At 38.6% G+C, this 24,300-nt stretch overlaps 1 protein-coding gene across 12 annotated transcripts in view; it reads right to left on the bottom strand.

Annotated features, from left to right (window-relative positions):
- Positions 1–24,300, bottom strand: part of tncb (tenascin Cb) — a 330,609-nt gene that overhangs the window by 64,777 nt on the left and 241,532 nt on the right. For 7 of the 12 annotated variants that reach the window (XM_043719951.1, XM_043719942.1, XM_043719940.1 and 4 more), the window contains 5 exons: positions 15,648–15,911; positions 12,749–12,934; positions 8,254–8,343; positions 5,557–5,820; positions 474–740 (listed from right to left, as the gene is read on the bottom strand). In XM_043719951.1, coding sequence (XP_043575886.1) covers positions 474–740; positions 5,557–5,820; positions 8,254–8,343; positions 12,749–12,934; positions 15,648–15,911 — 1,071 coding nt within the window. The remainder of the gene's footprint in view (positions 1–473; positions 741–5,556; positions 5,821–8,253; positions 8,344–12,748; positions 12,935–15,647; positions 15,912–24,300) is intronic. The other 5 variants (XM_043719943.1, XM_043719945.1, XM_043719948.1 and 2 more) reach the window with 1 other exon arrangement.

The following is a 24,300-nucleotide window of genomic DNA, read 5'->3' as shown; positions in this document are numbered from 1 at the left end:
AACTAAGGTTTCAATCTCATGGTGAAATATGTTAGTTGTTTTACACATATTACATTGTAAACAGCTTATGGGGAGCTTAAACCTTAACATGGGGCAATGCTAAGCAAAGTCAACAAACTATTTGCAGACTTGTATCAAGATTAACAGAGATGTCATTTTGTTAAAAACGATTGTAGTTTATGTTTAGTTAGGCAAGTTCCAGCTGAAATGCTTAGTTGACGCCAGTACCATTGATGACGGAAGGATGAGTGGGAAAGGTTATCATTCTACTGACTACATCCAGGCAGGAAGCAGGTGGAGGGAGCCAACCTTGGGAAAGCTCACATATTTCCAGTATATCCTATTCTTCTGTAGGATTCATGAAATATGCTGCAGCGCATAGCTTGCCCTTAGTTTTACGTGCAGGAGCAAGCACACGACCTGAACAATCAATAAACAACACTAAGATGGAGCTACAGTATTTGGTGAAGTACCTGTAGTGACAGATCCGACCAAGGGCTCTGTTCTTGCTGTGCCTCGAAGAGCCATAAGCGTCACCACATACTCAGTGGCAGGCTTCAGATCAGTGAGAGCAACTGTAGTCTGGTCTCCCTTCACAATAACCTGCTGCGTTTCTCCATGGGTTTTAGGATTATAGTTCACAACAAACATGTCAACGGGAGCTAAAGGAGCTTCCCAAGCCACTGAGGTAGTTGTGGGAGTTATCTCAGAAAATTTAAGACCTCGCAGTGCTTCAAGGCCTGTGGAGTTTTTTTAAAGAGTAGAGAATTGCAAATGAATCCATATGGTCATACTTTCATGATATATATTCCTTTGAACTGTGACAATGTGAACTAAAAATGTACATGGTGTACATTTTTCGATTGATCATTTGCCATTTTCATTTCTGTAATACTTACTGAAAATGCACAGTTCTTGGAGACCTCAATAATTACATTTGAACACCTCAATAATTACATTTGGACTGAAATATTGTGCACATGGTAGCTAAATAGAAGAATATTTTTAATGTGTCAGTTTACATTACCGCCCTACAAAATAGTGTTGTCAAAACCATTTGATCGATCGAACAATAGAACTTTAATCAAAAAATGTCAATCATGTATGGCAAGGATAATAGTGAATAACTCTCAAAATAATGAGTGTACATTTGGGATGTTGAAAGAATATTGAAATTATCCTAGCTCAAAAAATGCAATAAATAATTATTTTGAAATTCTCACATATTCGTTTGAGGTAATGTTTGAAGAATTGAACAGGTGAAAAAAAGTCCAAACTGTGAAACTATCTGTTGGCGAGAGTATCGTGCCAGGTTACAGAAGGTCTTTTCCCTTCACAAAGCTATATGTATCGTTACTCCTCACAAAATCTGTCCTATAATATAGAAATACAACAACAACTGCTGGAAATAAACAGCAAATTGATCTCTGTCTGGCGAAAATCCTTCAACACTGGAGACACAAATCCAACTTAAACTTTTCCCTACACTTATACTTTTCCCTATATTTTTCTTAGAATTATGTCTTTTCTGCATTTTCTCTCAATTTTGAGGTTTGGAGATTCATAATTTTTGTTCTTTAATTTGGTAAGTATCCTAACATTGTCCTTTAATAAGTTTTCAGTTTTCATTGCCTGAATCCATGTGGAAGTGAATGAAATGTGGATTCCGACAGGGAACTGGTTTCCATTGGGATCCTGTTCTAGTAAGTTAAGATTACTTTAGTTGGAATGCTGTAGGTGACATGGCTCAAGAAGCAAATATATTTAAATGTCTGAAATGGGTGTGTGGAAGTGCAGAGTGCTTACAGACAGTGAATGACTTGGTGGTCAAGGGGTCATTACAAACAATAGAAAGGGGACTTTGAGAGAGTAATGGTGAAGGGTGCCACAGGGGACAAGTGAGATAACAACTTTATTTACCAGGGCCAATAAATAACCCTTTTCATTGAGGTTCCACAAAACAAGTGTTTGATCTTTCCTATGTTAATAGTACTTTGTCGAGATACATAGGTTTGGTTTAACTGTGTGGGAAGATGATGACATAGTGGTATGTCGGCGACCTAGAGGAACAGGCTAATGACTTGGGGTTTTTAGGTTCAAATACCACTATGTCTTGTGGAATGAATAAAATCTGGAATTCAAAGCTCCTCTCACTAATGATGATCTCGGAGAAAGTGAGGACTGCAGAAGCTGGAGATCAGAGTCGAATGTGATGCTGCAAAAGCATAGCAGGTCAGGCAGCATCCGAAGAGCAGGAGAATTGACGTTTCATCAATCCCTCATCATGATTACAGAGAGTAGATAACTTGGTGGTCAAGGGCTGCCTGTTAGGAGTCATCAGAAACAACAGAAAGGGGATTTTGAGAGAGTTCCACAAGAGGTGAAGGGTGCTATAGTGTCCTAATGAAGGGCTTATGCCTGAAACTTCAATTTTCCTGTTTTTCCAGCACCACACTCTCATCACTAAGGATGACCATCAAATTCTAACTGGCTGTTTTGAAAAATCTACCAGAAATCTGTCATATCTTGTCTGCCCTACATATATTGTCAAATCCATAGCAATGTGGTTGACACTTGCTTAACCTCTGAAATGGTCAAGCAAGCCAAGAAGGATGAGTAGCTATCAATGCTCACATTCCATAGAAAAAGTTCTTGTGCATTTATAAAGATAGAAGGCTGGAATACAGGGTAGTAAGCAGGAGGTGGACAGATCTAATACTAAATTCTGAAAAGTTTTACTGACTACTTTTATTCTTCATAAACTGATAAAGGGAATAAATTAACAACCCAACAGACTTTCTATCTTTCTGACCATCTATAACTATGCATCAATCTAGGAACAATATACTAGCTTCCCCATTCCTGCTGTGATTAAAATGTATTTGGGGTTCTATAACCAATATAGGACATAAATTCAAAAGCGTCCCGCCTGGTTTAGCTGGGGTGTTGCCTGCCTGTGTGGTAACATTGGAGACAGATGGAGAGGATCAATATCCAAACCTCATAAATCCAGATCAACCCCTAAACTGTATCAAAATGGCTTAAAACATGATATGTTCTCATTGTTTATCCATTAGATTGTTTCTCTGCTTTATGGGGAAGTTAAAAATAGATTAAAACTCAATGGGATTTTGTCGAAGTTGAGAATTTAACATGATTTTAGTAACTTGAAGGGAAGTGGTGGAGGATGCAATATGTAAAGAGTTAGGAACTTGTGTATAACTTAACATGTACAATGAGCCCTCAAAAAAGCCTTACAGGACACTGAACATGAGAAATACAATAATTCAACTTCATCTTGCTTTGAAAATGCAAAACGAAAATTAGAAGGGAAAACAGCAAAAATCAAAGTATAAATTTGTTTATTTGACCAGTTGTGAGTTTATCTAGAAAGTTTAATTATTGAGTTTTAGCTGCCAATTTTATTAATACAAAGCAGATGTTTACCCATTAGGATTTTAATTTTAATAATTACCTACCGTTGAGGTAGGAGATTCATATATGCATCAGTATTGCTTTTAAATTAGAAATTTGATGTATTCAAACGATGGAAAAATACAGGTTTGCAGACTAAGAGCAAATCTATTACATTTGTTATGCATTTCTTATTTTCCTTTCCATCCTAATTTTGTTTTTATTAAGTTCTCTTCATTGACTACTTCTTGCCGTTTGTCCAGCATGGACAAATGATCTATGGTACATTATCAAAGTATCCCCATCTATGTGTGAACTTTGTTTCCCAGAGTCAGCAACCTATATGAATCATGAGGCCATAATTGTCTCACCTGATGATCAGACATGATCAGGATCCACTGTGATCAGACGTTCCCTCAATACGCTGAGAAGACTCAATTGCTGCAGCCATAACTACTCTACACAAATTGGAAATTTTACCTAATCTCTGCCTTCCCTGTATGCATTCGCTCTAGTACTCACTGTGAGGGTGGGGGTTCGAAGACTGGCCACTGCTGGTGGCTGAGGGTGACAATTTGTGGAATACAATTTGGTGATGTGGAATCCTGGTCACTTTGGCACATTTTAGAAAATTCCAGCCACATTAACCACCCCTGTATAAACTGCTGAGCTTCAGAGGAACATTTCCGTTAACTGCGTCTTCAAATATGCTCAAAGGTCAAGGTTGCATAGCCCCCAACAAGAAAAACGACAGTGTTTTAATCCTACACCAGAGAAAGCTTTCTCTGGAGTGTGTGTAAAGGGAAACTCTTTGCAGACTCTACGTCTGGCACTCTGAACTAGGAATAATAATTTATTATTACTTTAAATAATTTCCATTTACCACTTTCTGCAACATTTGACAAGCTGCAAAAATGAAAGTTCAGTGGAATAAGGGAGCTGTTCTTATGCTTACAAAGCATTGAATTTGTTCAATACCATACAGAAGAGAAAACTACATAAAACTCTGTTTTGTTTGGCTGGTAAGTTTGACTCCAACACCATGTGGTGCATTTGGCACAAGTAATTAATAAATCTTCTGTGTTGCACTGTTTTACACAGTCACAAGATAGTAGTATAGTTAATTTAGTTTGTTTTTGTTCCCTTTATTTAAATGTAATGTTAATCTACCTATAGAGCTTTCTTTTCACAATTTTACTTAAATTTTAAAAGCCCCTGTGTCAATGCCTAGCAAGCTTGCATAAACTCTAATGATGAATAATACCTGAATTGTGTTTGTACTAGCATTTCTTATTCCATAGCATCACAGACATAAGGACTGTAACCCAGCTCTCTTTTCTAATATGGGATATGTAGTACATTCTATATAATTAAACTGTAACTTGAGTTCCATTTAATGTTGCTCAAACAATTGATTATTAAATGTAAACGTTAATGAGTCCAACCAAATATTCCAACTGTAAATGCATTTACATCTTGGGATTGACTCTGCAAAGATTCGCCACCAGCAAGCTGGGCTTGTCTACAGGATAATTGTATTGGAAGGTTTCATAATTGAACATGTGTGATTGATTCTTAACACACTACAATGGTACCATGCAAGTTCCACTACTTTATCTATGTATTAACATACTAAATGTCCCACTTATTACTTGTTTGCGTCAGATTATAAGGACGGGTCTTGTAAATCACTCAAATCATGTTTGAAAAATGAATAGCTATTGCACAAAAACAGATGGACTAATGTACAATTCCTCTTATTATTTCCATTAGTAAATTAAACACAGAGAGGGCCCTTAAAATCTCTGCTGCTGATTTAGAAATTGACAGGATCAGATTGAAGGAAAGGAGAATGGTAGTACGTCTTCAAGCATTGTGCTCCATTGACTTCTGTAAAACCAGGAAGTCTGGAAAAATAACATTGCACCTAATCATGCTCAGTTTTGTAATGGGCAGGTTAAGTTAATACTGCCCTCGACAATCCCATCTTTGTGTTTTCAAAAGAAAGTAACACTGGTGGAAGAATCTCCGTAAAGATTTTTTTTTGAAATATTTGTCACTCAAAGAACAAAACAGATAAAACATTTAGCATTTAAATAAAAAGTGAAGAGATCAAGATGGCATTCAAAAGTTCTTCCTTACCTGTAGAAGCACTGGTGGTGGAAGCACTGCTCTTCTGTTTACCTCGTTGTGCTATAACAATAATGGTGTACTCAGTTGCAGGGACAAGCCCAGTCAGAATGTAGGAGACTGCATCGGCTGCCACAATCTCCTCATTCTTCTCACCAGTGGAAGAGATATAGATGATGTAGTAATGGTCTATTGCTGCCAGTGGCCGTTTCCATGTCAGAGTAATTGTGTTCTCTGTTGTCTCCATCACTTTCAAGTCTTTTGGATTATCCAAGTCTGCAGAGACAAAGTTTAAATGCAGTTCTTTTTGGGCTTGAGGGGATACTACTCAATCTGGAACTTTGCCATCTCAGACACTCTTCAATTTTAACCCAGTTTCTGTACTGAGTACACTGATCTTATTGTAGTGTGACCAAAGCAACTGGCTACTGCACATCTGAGCAGTATAAGGGGAAACAAATCAGCCAAGGTCTTTGTCTCACCACTAACCTTTGGTGCACTGCTTTCTAAAGGCTGAGAAATTCATTTTTGACAGCAAAGAAATTCATATGTACGTGAGATGCTGGGGAGAAACCATCAGCTGTTGAATATTCATAGCAAGAGACACTAGATGAGAGAAGAAACTGGAGAGAAAATAAAGTGTAACCAGCAATACTAATTTGTAATTTGGTGATCTCAAAGAAATTTCCCAGCTTACTTCACATTGTTTAAGTGAATAACTGTATAACTTTTGCCATAAAGCTTCCCAATAACTGTTTTAGCCCGATGGATGACTTGACAGTGACGTGCTAGCTTGTTTTCATGGTACGAATATCTTTGTTGTCTGGTGTCTCAGGTCCATTGTCCTATACTTAATGTGTTAAACAATGTTCACAACAGGAAACTTTTTTAATATTCCATTTACTTGAGTACTCTTTATAAATCATGAGTGATAATATCATGAGGCATGATGGAACTTTTCCTCCCAGGTGGAATGACGTTTATTGCAAAGTTTCTATACAATATGTGGTGCCCATTAACAATCAAACATCTGCATCTTTTTTAAAAAGCTATTTCTTCATATGGATACAATTTGAAGTTTGGGAGTTGCATTGACTGTTTTCATTGACTTCTGGTGAAGTAATTCTGAGAGACCAGAATCACTTCAAAGAAGGTAATGTGTTGATGTAATGAGGGCTAGACTACTGATTGATGTCCTACTTTGTGTAGTGATTGATATTTAATAAAAATTGAGTTTAAATGGTGAAATGTATAGTGTGACATAATTGTTATCATGAATGATTCTTCACCTCTTTCAGCTCCTCCATTGTTGCTCCATTATCAGATTGTTTATCTGACAACAGTAGTGGATGAGTAGATGTTTCCTCCAATTAAACATTGGCAAGTGAAGCCATTGCTTTTGGTTCCCATTCCATACCACTTTGTCTGCCTACCTGTTTCTTGCCTCTCCATGGCAACAATCTGAGAGTAAGCTGTCATACCCAAGATGTCACATTTAATCTGAGAGTGAGTTTTGATCTGATAATATCCCATTACCAAAAATGCCTGCTCCATCTCATAAAATCTCCCATCTTTGTCCTTATCTCAGTTCATCTGATGTTGAAATTTTTACCCATGCTTTCACTTATGTCAAGGCATGGCTGATTGTTGTCCCACATTCCACACGCTATAAACTTGAGGTCATCCAAAACTCTGTTTTAAATCTCAGCAAATTCCTTTCCCCCCTATTGTCTCTGTGCCTAGTCATGCAAAGTCTCAGTTTTAGAGATCTCATCCTTGTTTCCAGTTCCCTCTAAGGCCTTGCCTCATTCTGTATCTACAATCTCCTCCAGCTCTAAAATACTCCAAGATATCAGGTATCTTCAAATTGTGGCCTGTTCTGCATTCTAAGTTATAATTTCTCCACAACTGGTGGCTTTGCCTAGGTCTCAAGCTCTCTAATCTGTCTACATCTCTTCATTCACATTTAACATGAAACTGAACCAATCAAATTATCAAGGATGGCCTAGAGGATGAGTCTGTTGAATGTTTTTGTGACACTTTCCTGGAGCAATAAATGTGGAACCAATTAATGATGATGATATTTTACATTGAATGTTGTGCAATGAAGCAGGACTAATTGATCCTCTTGCAACAAAATTTCTGCTGTGAATCAATTGTTCTAAATTAATTGAATTACATGTTAAGTTTGACAGCCACATACTCGAAAATAAAAGAAGAATTTTAAATTTAAACAAAGCCTGTTCTGCAGGTCTTTGTTTAACAGAACAGAAGATGATAGATTAAGATAGTAAATCTTAGTAGTAAATGGTAGTAAAGAAAAAGTGCAAAATATTTAGTTGATGGACAAAAACATGTTTCATTGAAAACAAATAAGAATGATCCATCTATAGCTTACTCAGAATTTTAAAGATGGTTTATATTAAGAGACTTATAATTTGCAAAGTATAGTAGCAAATCTGAAGATTGGAAGTGTCTTAGGAAACAAATTTTATAAAAACAGCAAAACAAAATTAGAGTATTCTTAACCAGCAATATAGAAAGAGACTGCAAGACTACTCACAAGTATATAAAAGGAAGAGAGTAGTTAAAGTAAACGTTGGTACTTTAGAAGCAGAGATAAAATAATTGCTATCCCTTTATGATCAATCTTTCTATTTTACTCAGAATTCCATGAATTCAGCCTCTTATCAGACAGCTAAATCTTACCTGTAGCTACATTAATGGTAGCAGGGGCACTCTCCCGATAGTCTTTAATGGCACTAACTCCAAAACCATACTCAGTACCTGGCTGTAGATCTGAATAATGCAAAACAATTCATGTTTAATTCAAGGCACTTAGTGCAACTATAAATAACAAAATATTGCTTTCTAAGATGTTCTTCATTTCATGGAATGCAAAACATAATTTATGCCTTAAAGATACATCCTGAGATGTACAAATCCAACATATTCAAGAGATGTTCACTTAAATATTTATGGTAATAAGCTGTTTATAATGCAAAATATCTGTGATAAGTTTGTCATATTTTTGAAATAATTAAGAGGTGTGTGCTTGATCACACTGGCTGGGTATTGGGAATTCAGGCAGGCTGAAACACTTATTTGGAATAGAAGCTGCCAATTTTTTCATTAATTTAAATAGAAAGAAACTTGACAGATTCTTTCTTGGGTGCAGCATGAATCAGGGATTCACATGTATTTGCTGCCTGGGGCAATCTTTTGCAACTGCACTTGATTGATTATCAAAGGTGGACATACAGAGGAACTAAAAGGTCTTATCATATAACATAACACGCTTTGTTATTTTAGTGTCTTACAACTCTGAAACATTATATCAGCTTGTCAAAAAGGGCCAATTAAAATATGTAAGTCTTGTTTGATGATATGCTGCTATGTAGTTAGCCATAAATTGAAACTATTCTGATATAACTCCAGAGAGGCTGGTATCTCATCACCAAATCATCCTATATTTACAAGTGGAGAGTTTTTGATGTGGATCCAGCTCCCTCAGAGCCAGCTCTCACAGTAAGCAGGATGTTTGACACTCCTGTTCTTATCTGTCAACGAGTGCTCCCCGACTGGACCAGCTTAATAACCCCAATCAGGAGCCCATATTCTATGAGGTCCACCTGGCTGACCTTGTTACAAACAGTACATATTCAATGTGCCTGCTCAGCGTCACTAAAATAAGGCTAATGAAGATTTTAAAAAACCCAGAAAATTAATGAAAATTGGCAGCTTTTTTTTAATGAAAATGCAAACAATGGACCTTTATGGTAGATTGCAGCCTACCAAAGCCTACAGTCATGACTGAAAGAGGCTGTGATTATAAGGAGCATCAAGCTTGGGTTTCAATCGTTTATGATAATAGGAGAAGAAATATAGGATATTGGATCTAAGGAGCAAAATGTTGCATCCATTTAGATGGAGATCAGGAATAGTAAGCGGAAGAAGTCACTGGTGGGAATAGTCTATAGGCCCCAAAATAATAATGCTACAGTGGCACAGGTGATCAAACAAGAAATATAGGATGCCTGTAAGAATGGAATAGCAGTAGTCATGGGGGACGTTAACATGCATATTGACTGGCCAAATCAAGTCAGTAGAGGCAGCCTTGAAGAGGAGTTGATTGAACTCATCCATGATAACTTTCTTGAACAGCATGTTACTGAACCTACAAGGGAGCATGCAATCTTAGATCAGGTCCTGTGCAATGAGACAGGTAAAATTAATGATTTTGTAGTTAAGGATCCTCTCAGAAAGAGTGCTCACTGTATGATCGAATTTTGTATACAAATGGAGCGTGAAATAATATAATCAAAAATCAGGGTGTTCTGCTTAAACAAGGGAGACTATAATGGGATGAGGATGGAGTTGGCTAACTTGGACTGGGGACACACGTTATCGGTGGAACGGTTGAGGAACTGTGGAGGGCAGTCAAAAAGATTTTTCACAGTGCTTAAGGCAAGTATATTCTGGTCAAAAGCAAGGATAGCAAGGGTAGGAAGAGCTAGCCTTGGATAACCAAGGAAATAAAGGATGGCATCGAATTAACAGCTCAGACTTACAAAGTAGTCAAGAGTAGTGGGAAACAGGAAGATTGGGAAAACTTTAAAAAGCAACAAAGAACCACAAAACAAGAAATAAAGAAAGGAAAAATAGATTATGAATGCAAACTAACACAGAATATAAAAACAGGCAGGAAAAGTTTTTATACATATATAAAATGGAAAAGGGTGGCTAAAGCAGACATAGGTCCCTTGTGGGATGAGAAAGGGGAATACATATTGTGTAGTGCTGAAACAGCTGAGGTCTTGAATAACTATTTTGTGTCAATCTTTTCAGGAGAAAATGTGTCTAACATGCCAAAGAATTATGTTAACAATATGATGGGAGGTGCAGACCTCAATTTAATTGTTATCACTAAAGGGGTAGTGTTGAGCAAACTTGAGGGTCTAAAGGTAGATAAGTCCCCTGATCCTGATGGAATGCATTCCAGGGTGCTGAAAGAAATGGCGGAAGTTATAGTAGATGTGCTAGTGGTAATTTACCAAATTCACTGGTAGCTGGACTTGTCCTGGCAGACTGGAAGTTAGCAAATGTCACGCTGCTGTTTAAAAAAGTGTGTAGGCAAAAGGCAGGTAACTATAGGCCAGTTAGCTTAACATCTGTAGTCAGGAAAATGCTGGAGGCTATCATTAAAGAAGAAATAGTGAGGCACATGGATGGAAAGGGTTCCGTTAGGCAGATGCAGCATGGATTCAGGAAGAGAAGGTTACGTTTGACAAACTTACTGAAGTTTTTTGAGGATTGAACAAGCGTGGTGGATGAAGGGAAACAGGTGGATTTTTTTACTTGGATTTCCAGAAGACGTTTGATCAGGTGCTGCATAAAAGATTCATCCATAAGATAAGAATATATTGAATTGCACGGAATGTACTACATGGATAGAGGACAGGTTAACCAATAGAAAGCAGAGAGTTGGGATAAATGGGTGTTTCTTTGTTTGGAGATCAGTGGTGAGCAGGGTGCTGCAGGGGTCAGTTTTGTGCTGCAACTGTTCATGATATATATAAATGATTTGGAAGAGGAGACTGAGTGTAACGTATCCAAGTTTGCTGATGACACTAAATTGAGTGGAAAAGCAAACTGTGCAGAGGATGTAGAGGGTCTGCAAAGAGATTTAGATAGGTTAAGTGAGTGGGCAGGGGTCTGGCAAATGAAGTACAACATTGGTAAATGCGATATTATCCACCTTGGAAGTAAAAATAGTAGGTTAGAATATTGTTCAAATGGTGAAAGATTGCAGAGGGGCTTAGCAATGCTCGTACATGAATCACTGAAAGTTGATTTGCAGATGAAACAGGTAATCAAGAAGGTAAACGGAATATTGCCTTTCATTTCTAGAAAGATTGAATTTAAGAGCAGGGATGTTCTGCTGCAATTGTACAAGGATTTGGTTAGGCCACACCTGGAGTATTGTGTGCAGTTCTGGTCTCCTTACTTGAGGAAGGATATACTGGTTTTGGAGGCAGTTCAGAGGAGGTTCACCAGGTTGATTCCGGAGGTGAGGAGGTTACCCTATGAGGAGAGGTTTAGCCGACTGAGACTGTACTTACTAGAAGTTAGAGGATTGAGAGGGGATTTTATAGAAATATCTGCAATTATGAAAGGGATAGATAAGATAGAGACAGGCAAGTTGTATCCACTGGTGGGTGAGACAAGGAATAAAGGACGTAGCCACAACATTAGTAGGAGTAGATTTAGGACATAGATGGAATAAAACTGCTTTTCCCAGAGAATAGTGAATCTATGGAATGCTCTACCCAAGGAAGCAGCAGAGACAACTTCATTAAATATATTCAAGACACAGTTGGATTGGTTTATGCATGGTAGGGGAATTAAGGGTTACAGGAATAATTAAGGTAGGAGGAGTAGAGACGATGGATATATTAGCCATGATCTTAATGAATGGCGGAGCAGGCTCGATGGGCCAAATGGCCTACTCCTGCTTCTATTACTATGAAAATATGATGTAAGATGTTCTCTATGCTGTGGTCTTGATAAACAAAACAGAAGAGTAATAACCATCCAAAGAATATCTGAACTCCAGCTATTTGCTTCTAATAACAGGCAATCCCCCCCAAAAATCTGTAATTTGAGGCATTTTGATGATCCAAATTTATGGAGTCTTTAAGGCAACTTCTGTAGTGTCTCATTTACTTGCATGTATTTCAAAGATCTCTATTAATGGATTTTTGATGCTCTAACTTCGGGTTCGTTTATCCACCAAATCAAACAGGTTTGTCTTCCACAATGGAAAAGAACGTTGGATGTCGTGTAACGTGGTGACTCTGAGTCACACTTTGCACTGCAAGCGAAAACAAATTTCACCTTCAGTAACATTGGGAACAATACATTCCAAACTTCAATGTCTTCAAGGAATCAAATGTGGAAAATAAACAAATAAGAAATCCATGCACAAATTATAATTCTACAGGCCTCACCAGCTGGATTGCCAAAATCTGGGATCACATAGAGTGAGCGCAGCACCTCTTCGACTCTCCTAATTTACAAAGTCTCATTAAAAACCCAAATATTTTCCACTCAGATATCACATTTGAACCAGCTATTTTCAGTTTCATTTCAAGTCAGTTTTGCATATTCTGAAAATTACCATGGAGTTAATAGTAAATATTACCAGGAATCTTAATTTTTGTGGTTGGTTGATTGCTCCTTTCGACTGTGATTTCCTTGTGTTCTCCTCCTGCCAGTGGTGAATATTTAACCTTGTAATTATCGACAGTGGCTCTCGTATTCTCCCACACCAAGGTGATGCTGTCATCTGTTTGAGACTCATTTCTGAGGTTTTTGGGGGCATCAAGGTCTAGACATAAAAAAAATTAGCGGGAATGAAAGAGGAAGCAAAAGGATTTTGAATTATACCAAGAGCACAGAAGTAAAAAAGTATAGTCTTTAATCACGATAGAGGATATTGTATATTACAATGTAATGGACAGTTATTAGAAGCAGTCTGAAGAGCAAGGTTCATAGTTTCAAGCTTTGACTTGCTCTAAGATAATAATAATTTCCTTGAGCAATAGTAGGGAAAATTAATTAACATTGTTATAATTGAAATGCATTTATTATGGGATATTAAAGTAAAATTGCAATAAAATCATAACAGCAACATTCAGAAATATTTATTAATTATCAAATTGACCAAGATGGCTTTATTGTGTGGTTAGGTTGTTTGTCAGTATCAAGATTAGAGTGAAAGTTTCACAATTTAATATCATTATGCACTGCTATCTACTTTTGTAGGTTCTCGATGAAATAAGCACAGCAATTGTTTCAGGATATGCACTAAGTTCCGAGCCTGAGATAGGAACATCTCTAAAACATTTTTGAACACGTATGCATTTCCAGGAGGATGAATGACTAGATGATTTTACTTTCCTTACTTGAGCTTTCTATGGAAATGCATGGAAATGATCTGAGGAAAATATCATCACAGGCCAATTACATACTGCAAAAGCAAAGAGTAGCCTGAAACAAGAGGCTAAAATAAAATGCCTGTGTGAGTGTATGAACACGGTTGATGAGGAACTCAAAGGTTCTGGAGCACAAAAGGGTATTAGTCAGGAAAAAGGAACAAATTAAAAATAATATGATTAACTATTTGTACTGAATTCTTCCACCCCTGTGTTTCAACCAATTAATTCAAAAGATTAAATTTTCTTTGCAAAGACACTGAATTATGAGTGGATATTTTTATACAAGGTATCAAATATCATCATTAAATGGAAGTATGCTATGATAGTACAACAACAATTTTTATTTACATACCACCTTGCAAATAATAAATTAACATTTGACATAGTCAAATCAGAAGATATGGTGTACACAGTTTTTTGCAATAGTGCCAAACCAGCATAAATTAGTCATCGAGTCATACAGCATGGATTATAGTCTCTTCAGTTCAACAAATTCATGCTGACCAAGTTTCCCAAACTAAACTCGTCCCACTTATCTGCATTTGGACCAAATCCCTCCAACCCCTTTTCTGTTCATGTCCCTGTCAGAATGTCTTTTAAATATTCTAACTGTACTTGCATCTACCATTTCTTCTGGAAGGTCTTTCCACATACGAACCACCCTCCGTGTAAAAACATTGTCCCTCAGGTTCCTTTTAAATCTTTCTCCTCTCATCTTAAAAAATGCCCTCTAGTTTTGAACACTCCTATCCTATGGAAAGGACTTTTACTATTCAGTTTATCTACATCCCTCATGAATTTATAAAGCTCTATAATGTCACCCCTCAACCTCCTACCCTCCAAAGAAAAAAAGTCCCAGCCTATCCAGCCTCTCCCTATAACTCAAACCCTCCTGACCTGGGAACATCCTTGTAAATCATTGTAAAGAATTGTATACAGTAGTGCAAATGTGGCCTCACCAACATCCTCTACAACTGCAACATGACGTCCCAGCTCTATGCTCAATGGTCCAAGCAATGAAGACAAACACGCTAAATGCATTCTTCATCACCCTGTCCACTTGTGATGCAATTTTCAAGGAACGGTGTACCTGTACCCCTAGGTCTTTCTGTTTGACAACACTACCTAGGGCCCCACCATTAGCTGTGTAAGTCCTGCCCTTGTTTGCCTTACCAAAATGCAATACCTTGCATTTATCTAAATTAAACTCCAGCTGCCACTCCTCAACCCATTAGCCCAAATGATCAAGGTCTCTTTACAATCTTAGATAATCTTCATCACTGTGCATTATACCACAAAGTTACTGACTATACATCCTAAATTCTCATCTAAATCATTTAATAAATGACAAAGAATTGTGGACCCAGTACCGATCCCCGTGGACACAGCTGTTCACAGGGGGCCCTCAGTCCGAAAAACAACTCATCACTGCCAATCTCTGTCTCTTACCATCAAACTAATTTTGTATCCAGTTGGCAAGCTCTCCCACAATCCCATGTGATCTAATTTTACTATCCAATCTACCTTGTGAAAGGCTTTACTAAAGTCCATGCAGAAAATGTTTACTGCCCTCATCTATCTTTTTGATTATGTCCTCAAAAAACTCAATCAAATTTGTGAGACAGAATTTCAAATGCACAAGGCCATGCTGACTATCCATTACCAGTCCTTGCCTCTCCAAATGTATGTAAATCTCATCTCCCAGAATCTCCTCCAACAACTTACCTGCCACTGACGTCAGATTCACCTGTCTATAGTTCCCAGGCTTCTCCTTACAGCCTTTCTTAACTAAGCCCATTATTAATAGAAAAAAATCTGTGGACGACATCTAGAGAGGAATGGCGACTTGGCACGAATGAGACGTACACACAGAGATGCATGTGCAGAGTGATGAGGTCAGGAGTTAGAATAACAGCAGCTCAGTAAGGATTGTGCAACAGAGTGGCAGGGAACAGTCTGAAATAGGTGTTCTCTATAAAGGACAGAGAGAGGAAGGAAATGGGTGAAGTGAGTGATGGAGATAGGACTGCCAGATAGAGGAGAAAAGGTTGGCTGGAGACCAGTTTTTATAAATGATTTCAATAATTTAAGAGTATTGGTTACCTGTGGTGAATGTATTGACAGCCGGAACACTTCTCATGTTCCCTCGTTTAGAAACCAGAGAAATTTCATATTCGGTATCTGGGTGAAGCTCAGCTATGGAATAGGCTGTCTCTGTGTCAGGAAGTTCAATAGTTGTCATCTCACTGTTTGGAATCCCATAGGACAGGCTAATTCCTTCAATTTGGGCAGCTGGCTTGAACCAGGTAATGTGAGCAGTGGAGTCTGTGACTTTGTTCACTTCTACATGGCTTGGTGCATCAATCACTGTAGGATTAAGGTGTAAATTGCATCATTCATCTCTTTAAAGCAATGCAATCCTCAGTACATTTCTGAATGAGTTAACCAAATCATCAAGATAATAAATCACCTGCTGAAATTTGTCTTTCATTTCTCATTGAAATCTAAATTTAACATTGCTGTTCCCATTTGATGGGTTGACACATGTTGCAATGACACCATTGAACATTGAGAATGTTCTTTGTCATGTTGTGTGGCACTATCATTGTGCTAAAAGGGACAGACTTCAAAACAGATCCAGCATTTCAAGACTGGACCCCTCAACAGCAGCAGAACCATACTCCAACACAATCTGCGACCTCATGGCCTGGAATTCACCCATTCAACCATTATCATCAAGCCAGTGGATCAACGCTTGTTCAATGGAGAGTACAGGAGGGCATGCCAGGGGCAAACAAAAATAAATTAAGTTACTCTGGTGAAGCTACCAAACAGGAGTACCTGCATGCCAAACAGCATAAGCAGCAAAGTGATACACAGAGCTATGTAATCGCACAACCAACAGATCAGATCTAAGCTTTTCAGTCCTGCCACATCCAGTCAGGAATGGTGGTGGACAATTAAACTACTCCCTGGAGCAGAAGGCTCTATAAATCATATCTTCATCTTCAATGATGGAAGAGCTCAAAAATTCATTCAAAACGCAAGGCTGAAGCATTCACAATAATCTTCAGCCAGAAATGTTGAGTGGATGATCCATCTTGGCCTCCTCCAACAGTACCCAGCACCACAGTTATCAGCCTTCAGCCAATTCGATTCACTCTACATGATATCAAGAAATGGTTGAAGACACTGGATATTGCAAAGGCTATGGGCCCTTACAAAATTCTGGCAATATTACTAAAGACTTGTGCTCTATAAATTTCTGCTCCCGTAGCCAAGCTCTTCCAGTACAGTACAAGACTAGCATCTACATGCCAATGTGGAAAATTGCCTAAGTATGTTCTGCACACAAAAAGCAGGACAAATCAAACGCAGCCAATTACTGAACAATCAATCTGACAGCTGTTCTATTTTATCATAATTTCATTTGCATAGTAAACTGCATTGTTAAACCAAATCTGCAGTATTGTGTACTTGTGTTTCAGTGAAAAACAGCTCTATTAAATAAAATCAATCAAATATTATCTGTCAAACCTGGGATCTGATCTGTCCTTTAATAACATTAGCTGGGGTCATGTCAGCATAAAATGATGAGCAAATGTATTTCATCTGAACATATTAAGCAAAAAGGGTGGCAAAGTGGCTCAGTGGTTAGCACTGCCACCTCACAGTGCCAGGGACCCAGGTCTGAGTCTAGCCTTGGGTAACTGTGTGGAGTTTGCACATTCTTCCAGTATCTGCGTGCATTTGCTTCAGGTTCTCCTGTTTCCTCGCACAATCCAAAGAGGTACAGATTAGGTGTATTAGTTGTGCTAAATTGTCCATAATATCCAGGGATGTGCAGGCCAGGTGGGTTAGCTATGAGAAATTTGGGGTTACGGTGGTAGGGTGAGGGTGGGGGAGCTGGTTCTGGGTGGGATGGTCTTCAAATGGTTGATGCAGACTCAATAGGCTGAATGACCTCTTTTTGCACTATAGGGATTCAAAGCAAGAAGAAATTGTAGTTTCTATTTATTTATTGGTCGGCTTTAACCCTAACCTAGTAGAAACTACCACTTTTCAAATTTCTTTAAGTGGTTGTCATAATTAATTGTCAATAATATTTAATCAGCCTCCAGATAGTGAGCAATCAGGAATGTTGAATCATATTCAATTAAGTAGTGAATTGTTATTCAAACCTTAAAAATGCTGAATTTTCACACTTTGCCTTTCTGTCTCTTTTCTCTCTCTTAATTTAAACTTTCTTCTCCTCTCCTTATTTCTCTTTTGCATTTGATTTGAAACTGAATTCATGCACTCTAATTCATTTCCCTTATCAGTGTATTTATCTCAATCCTTTAATCTTATTTGTAAAGAAGCTATTACGTTAATCCTGCCCTTCACCCAGATGCCTCGTTGCTGCCGCTGTTGTCAGGATGTATTTCTAACAAGTTGGGGCACAAAATATTTTTCTGCTAATATGTGCATGATTATATCTAACTAATGGCATATAGGTGGGAGTTTTTCCACTCCAATAAATTCTGGTCAAAAATGTCACAATGCCTTATCGTATAGTTCCTAATTCTTCCCTCCATATGTATCTTGCAAATAAAATTTCCAGTGTCATACAAATAAATGCCTGCCAAATCTTCTAAAATTCAAAGTGCTTGCTTGTCTGTTCTTGTGCTGGTGTATGTGCTTATGTATGTTAGTATTTATGTAAAGCCCAAAGCTATCTGCAGTTTATCATTATTGAATTTAATGAAAAGCTTGTCGCTTTTAAATTATGTTTTTGATATTTTGTACATCATTAACAACAAGACAATGACAGAAAGTGCAAAATACCTCTAAAGTTCTAGAGGGACTGCTTTAGGTTAATTTCCACTTGGCAAGCATCCCTATCCATAAAAGATGCTTTCTGAGCTAAAACTTAGATGTTGAAAATCCTGAATGGATTTTAACTTTCACTGCCAGATGTACATTGCTAACTTCTTACCAAATCATTTCAGTTTACTGTATAATTATGAAGAGGAAGGCCATTCAATCCAGGTTAATTCATCTATTTAGAGAGAAGCGAGAGTAATCCCTTTGCAAGATTCAATCGTGTCTCCAATCATTCCTCAGTTTTAGTCCTCACGCATTCACTTTGGAAATATCTTCCACAAATTGATCACTTTGCATGAAGTAGAATTTCCAGAGTTCTCTGTTTACCTTTTCCTATGATACCCCTTCCCATTCCTTTATATTCATACAAGTGAAAGGTAGATTCCTTACTCATAATTCTCTGACCCTTCTAAGATCACTTTCTAGTACCTCGTCCTTTACAGATGAGGCTACGTCTTGCCAGACTGACTTCAATCTCTGAGAATATGAGAAACAGCATACATTTGACAAAGAAAGATACAAGATTATTTGCCAGATTTTTTTTCCAATATAATGAAGAACTGTGGATGCTGCACATCTGAAACAAGAGCAACAATTGCTGGAGAAACTCAGGAGGGCTGGCAAAATCTGTGGAGAGAAAGCAGAGTTAACGTTTCTGAACAAGGGCCACTAGAGTCAAAATGTTAACTCTGTTTAGTCTCCACAGATGCTGCCAGACCTAATGAGTTTCTCCAGCATTTTCGGTTCTTTTTGCTTTTGCCTTTTTGATGTTATATGTTTGCTAAAAGCCATGGCTCCTTCTTGTGTGAAGAATTGCCAAGTGTAATTTAAGCCAGCAATTTCCTTTCAAATACAGCTGCTTGCATTCTTAAAGGTGTTGCATGATTTATAGTAATATTTTGAAATCAATTGAGGTTAGAACATCACAATGATGTGTAAAATAAAACCTGCATCATATGTAGAATAAACGTAAACTTACGATTCTCAGTAATTATGATGATCAAATCTTGTGTTGAATGTATGGAAATGAGTGACAGCAGTGTTTTACAGCTGCTGCAAAGTTAGATATACCTTGAATCTATTATATTAAAGCAAAATATCTGGTAATATGCACTTGAGGTAATTTCCACTGTAAAGCCTCTATAACATTTTGCTGAATATTATGTGGCCAGGCCAGGTACAATCCCTGAGTGCAGAACAAGGCCAGACAGATATTTGAACACTCCAACATTCTTCCACATCAACACTTCATTACAACTGACAGGTAGGTATTAGCTCATTCTTTCCTAATTAAATCTATCAGTCTGGCAATTTCACTATCCAATACTGGGAAGATTCATCTGGTGGGGTTGTGCGTGTGTGTGTGATTTATGATCTTGTAAAATGATCTTGTTCCAAAAGGTCCTGTGAAAACAGCCACGTTGAGAATCAGTTCCACTTTAAGTAGAGTTTACCCTAAAATATTGTTACATTCCCAGAACGGAATTAAAAGTTAATGACTGGACAATTCCCATACCTCTCTGTCAGCTGTGCCAGTTGTTCAATTTACACAGCAAATAAAATAAATAACATTAACAGATTACTTGAATTATCAGAAGCTTCTATTCCTGCTGGTAGAGTTTTATGAGGCATGAAATTATTAATTTATAACGATGAAATGGGTGCTTGCTGTTCCATTTATAGAACATTACTACATGGTTCAAACTTTCATTTATGGCCAGATGTGCTAACATTTGGTCTCCAGGGTCTTGTTTGGATAGCATCGATGTAACGATGGAGAAAGTGTCAGAATTCACCATCGTCATGTGGCAACAATTGCTGGAGTTGGATTTAAGCTGCCCGGATTGGGTTATGTTGGAGATTGCTGCTGAAGGAAATGGAGCTGATATTACAGATGATGATATACAGCCTGCATCTCAGCCTCTGCTCATTTTCACACAAAAAAGAGCTGTGGCAAGGCAAGAAAGAAATTTTAATTACGATCAATAAGCAACACTTCAAGACCTTGCCTTCCCCCTCATGTTTGGAAATATTTGCAGATAGAGTACTTTTTGGGATCTGCATAAAGCTACACAGGCTCTACATCATTTGGAATGGAATCAATAGCATGGGAAAACATTTGTTTGATTGATAAAAATTAAAGCTTTGAAAAAAATCTGACATTTGAATAAGACGAACATTTCCCTCATCTCTGACTCTCCACCCGTCCTGGTTAATTTGAAGAGTCAGATGTTTCCATTTTGTGTGTTGAACCCTTCTCATGTAACAGCTTTTCATGGCAGAGTCCTGCCTCCAACTAAACACCCCAAACTAATTCCTCGATACATTTTTGTTAAGTCATAATCTTTCTCATGGTAAAATCACCTTCAATCTCAATTCAATCAAGAATCTGTTCTAGGGACTTGGGGCACTGAGCTGATGCCAAACACTTCCTTGCATGAAATGAAAAGTGTATCCTTTTCCAATGCATTATGAAGTTTTACCTGGGACTGGTGACCTGGTCATATGATTTGTCCCTTGAGAGAAGCAATGCCTGGTCAATTCTCCAGGCCAGCAGTAGGGGCATGATGGTATGAATTTTCCCAGAAGTGAGTGATAACTGGTGATGGGTCAGTGTAAAGCTTCACCCATAATGCACTTGAAAAGATTGTTCACAAAGGAGCTCCTGACACACACTGCTGTGGAAGCAATGTGCCAGGGTGAGCCCACTTCATCACTTTGCAGAGTAACTCATTTGAATGATTCTGATGATGGGTGAGGAGCAAAAACCAATTAAGAAAGGTACCACGAGAATCACAAGTTAAATTGAAACGGGGCCAATTAAGTGGAGGAAATTGAGGAGGGAAGGGGGTTTGTGTGGGTTGAGATCTATATATAGAAAATGGAGGGAGAGGATAAGAAAGCTTTAATGTAGCCTTAACATTTCTTCTATGGTTGCAATAGCATTCCTGGTTTCAATTCACTTGACTGCAAATGGAGTATCAGATGTTGCCTCCCAGATTTATGATATTCCAGTTTGAATGACTCACAAGTGGAGGTTTAGCATTACATAAAGCAGCATCTCAGCTGATGGTCACAACTCTATCTAAGGCATGGTTTCGTGGGTTATATTAACAGGACCAATAGATTGCAACTGAGTGATCAAAATCCTTTATCTTTAATGACATTAGGTTTTAAAAAAGACATGTTGGAGAGAACATTTAAAAAATGGTTGAAAATAGCTTGAAGTAAAATGACTTGCGTACAGATTTTAGTCTTTGGAATTCTCTGCTCCAGGGAGTGTAGCTGCTTCGTTCATTGAGTTTCCCCAAGCTGGAAACTGATTGATGTTTGGTCAATAAGGGAACAAAGGAGATGGGAGTTATAACAAGGTTAGCAAGATGGACCTCATTGAATATGAGTTCCTTGATTGGGATCCTTAAACTGGCCCTATCTGACAGATAAAAGAGAGATTCTGACACTCTGGGTGCTGACTCTGATGAGACTGTGCCAGAGTCAAGGACTTTCCATGTGTAAATAATTTGGTGACGGGCTACTGGCCTCTGTGGAGTTGTTTCAGTGGGATTGAATGTAGGATTAATGGCATAACCATGCAAAAATGCCTATTAGTTGAAGCCCAACTGGACTTCAAACAGGCATTATAACTAGCTTTAATCATTGGAAAATGCAGCAAGTTGAACAGATGAGTTGCAGGGTATTCTGATGGAAGTGGACAAATTTCCAGATCGACTGAACTTGGGGGGACACCACTTGGGTGAAAGCAATTGCATAACCTCACTCAGGCCATATCCTGAACAGAGGAACTCTCAGTAAGCCCACAGCAAAACTCCAAAACAAAGCCAAATCTCGGTCAATTGGTTAAAATGTTCTTCAGGATCTAGGCTGGCAAGCCATTGTAGCTATTGTCGGGATGTGGATTTGAGACAGTAAAAGAGTCTGACCATTCCTAAACTGACAAAGAAAACTAATAGGCCGGTATCCAGGAGAGTGAGTATCCTGGAAAGTCCACCTGCATGTGGGTTGGAACAGTTAAATTGCTTAGCAACATCCAATGGTCATCTGGAGGTTGATACAGGCATGGCTGTTTCAGTGATCACAGGTGCAGGCTTTTACAAAGATTGGTCAGAACTCCAACCCTTAAGTTTGCGCAAGACCTCGGCTAGGCTGAGAATCTATACCGGGGAACCTTTACAGATTAAGAGTACAACTTTGGTTCCGGACTCATATGAAAATCAATAGGTTAAGTTACCAGTGACTGTAGTAAAAGGCTTGGGCCCAAGTTTGATGGGGTGAACTTGGTTGAGAGAGATTCAACTTGATTGGCTCTTTATTTTTCAATTAGAAAATGGCTGCCTGAATGACGTCCTAGTGAAATACCCAGAGGTCTTTCAGGTAGGTCTAGGTCTGCTTGAAGAGGACGAGGCACTGCTGCCAATAGCCTCAGGCCAAATTCAGCAGTGGGCTCTAATAACAAGTGCTAATAAATAAAAATTTGAATACTGTCCAGAAGGCTAAGTAGCGAATGTGGATACATTGAGCTGTGTCCCACCGATAGAAACATTACCGATGGTACCAACAGTGGAAAAGTCTGCAAGGTTTTAAATTTTCTGGACACACTCCCAGTCATATCTGACAATATCACACTTTGGATACAGTCCTGTCAAAACTGAAACAGCTGGTGGTGATGGAGAAAACCAAAGGGCTGTCAAAACCAGAATTGAAACCCCTTTGGACCTGGAGAGACCAGATCATAATAGAGGATGACATATTGTTATGGGGAGCAAGAGTGATTGTCCCGAGCAAAGGTCATCATTAGATACTGGCTAAACTCCATCAGGGTCATCCAGGGATTTCCAAAACGAAGATGCTAGTGAGACGTAGTGTCTGGTGGCCGGGATTGGATGTAGGCACAGCTACATTGGTGGGGGAGCTCCTAGAGTGCTAACAAAGACCAAAACTACTGCCAGTAGCTCCCATTTGTAGTAATGAGCAGGTAAACCTTGGATTCTGTTACACGTCAACTATGCAGGTCCTTTCATGGGCTTGATGTTTTTGGTCATTGTGGACACTCACTCATGGTAACTGGATGTGCATAGAGTTCATTCATGAAACATGGGGATGATAGTAGCAAAACTGTGCACACCTTTTTCAATACATGGATTCCCATATGTGTTAATCATAGATAATGGGCCATCAGTTATCAGCTGGGAATTTGAGTATTTCCAAAATGAGGTTCTATTTATAAAGACAGCTCCTAACCATCTATCATCCAATGATCGGACAGAAAGACCTATCTAAACTTTGAAGGCAGGCTTAAAGAAACAGCCTACAGCTTCACTAGATACCAAACTGTCCCAGTTCCTATTTGATTATGGGACCACCCCTCCTTCAACTACAGGGATAGCTCCAGCAGAGTTGCTCATGGTTGGAAGACTCCACACCTGGTTAAATCTGATCTTCCCAGACAAGATGGGGATGGGGGGGGGGGCTGGAGGCAGGATGGAATGGTGTCAGGAGTGCCAGTGCCAGCACACAATTCCATGAAGCGAGAGAGACAGTTTACTTCAGGGGACGGATTTTGGTGTAAGGACCACAGGAAAGGCCCAGCATGGGCAAGGCGTTGACTTGAGGTCAGGTCCAGTGATGCATAAAGTTCAGGTGGGTGCGACCATCCTGAACAAGCATGTATATAAAAGCTGCAAACTCACAAACGAAATTGTGACTTTCTGGATGCTGACACTAACAAGGCTGTGCCACAGTCTAGATTAGAGTGGTGCTGGAAAAGGACAGCCAGTCAGGCAGCATCTGAGGAGCAGGAATGTCGATGTTTTGGGCAAAAGCCCTTAATCAGGGCTTAAGGCAAGGAGCCCCAAAGGTGGAGAGGTAAATT

The sequence above is a fragment of the Chiloscyllium plagiosum genome, chromosome 30 (assembly GCF_004010195.1).
Source record: "Chiloscyllium plagiosum isolate BGI_BamShark_2017 chromosome 30, ASM401019v2, whole genome shotgun sequence".
Lineage (NCBI taxonomy): Eukaryota > Metazoa > Chordata > Chondrichthyes > Orectolobiformes > Hemiscylliidae > Chiloscyllium > Chiloscyllium plagiosum.
Note: the sequence above shows the minus strand (reverse complement) of the source record. Positions and strands in the feature narration are given on the sequence as shown.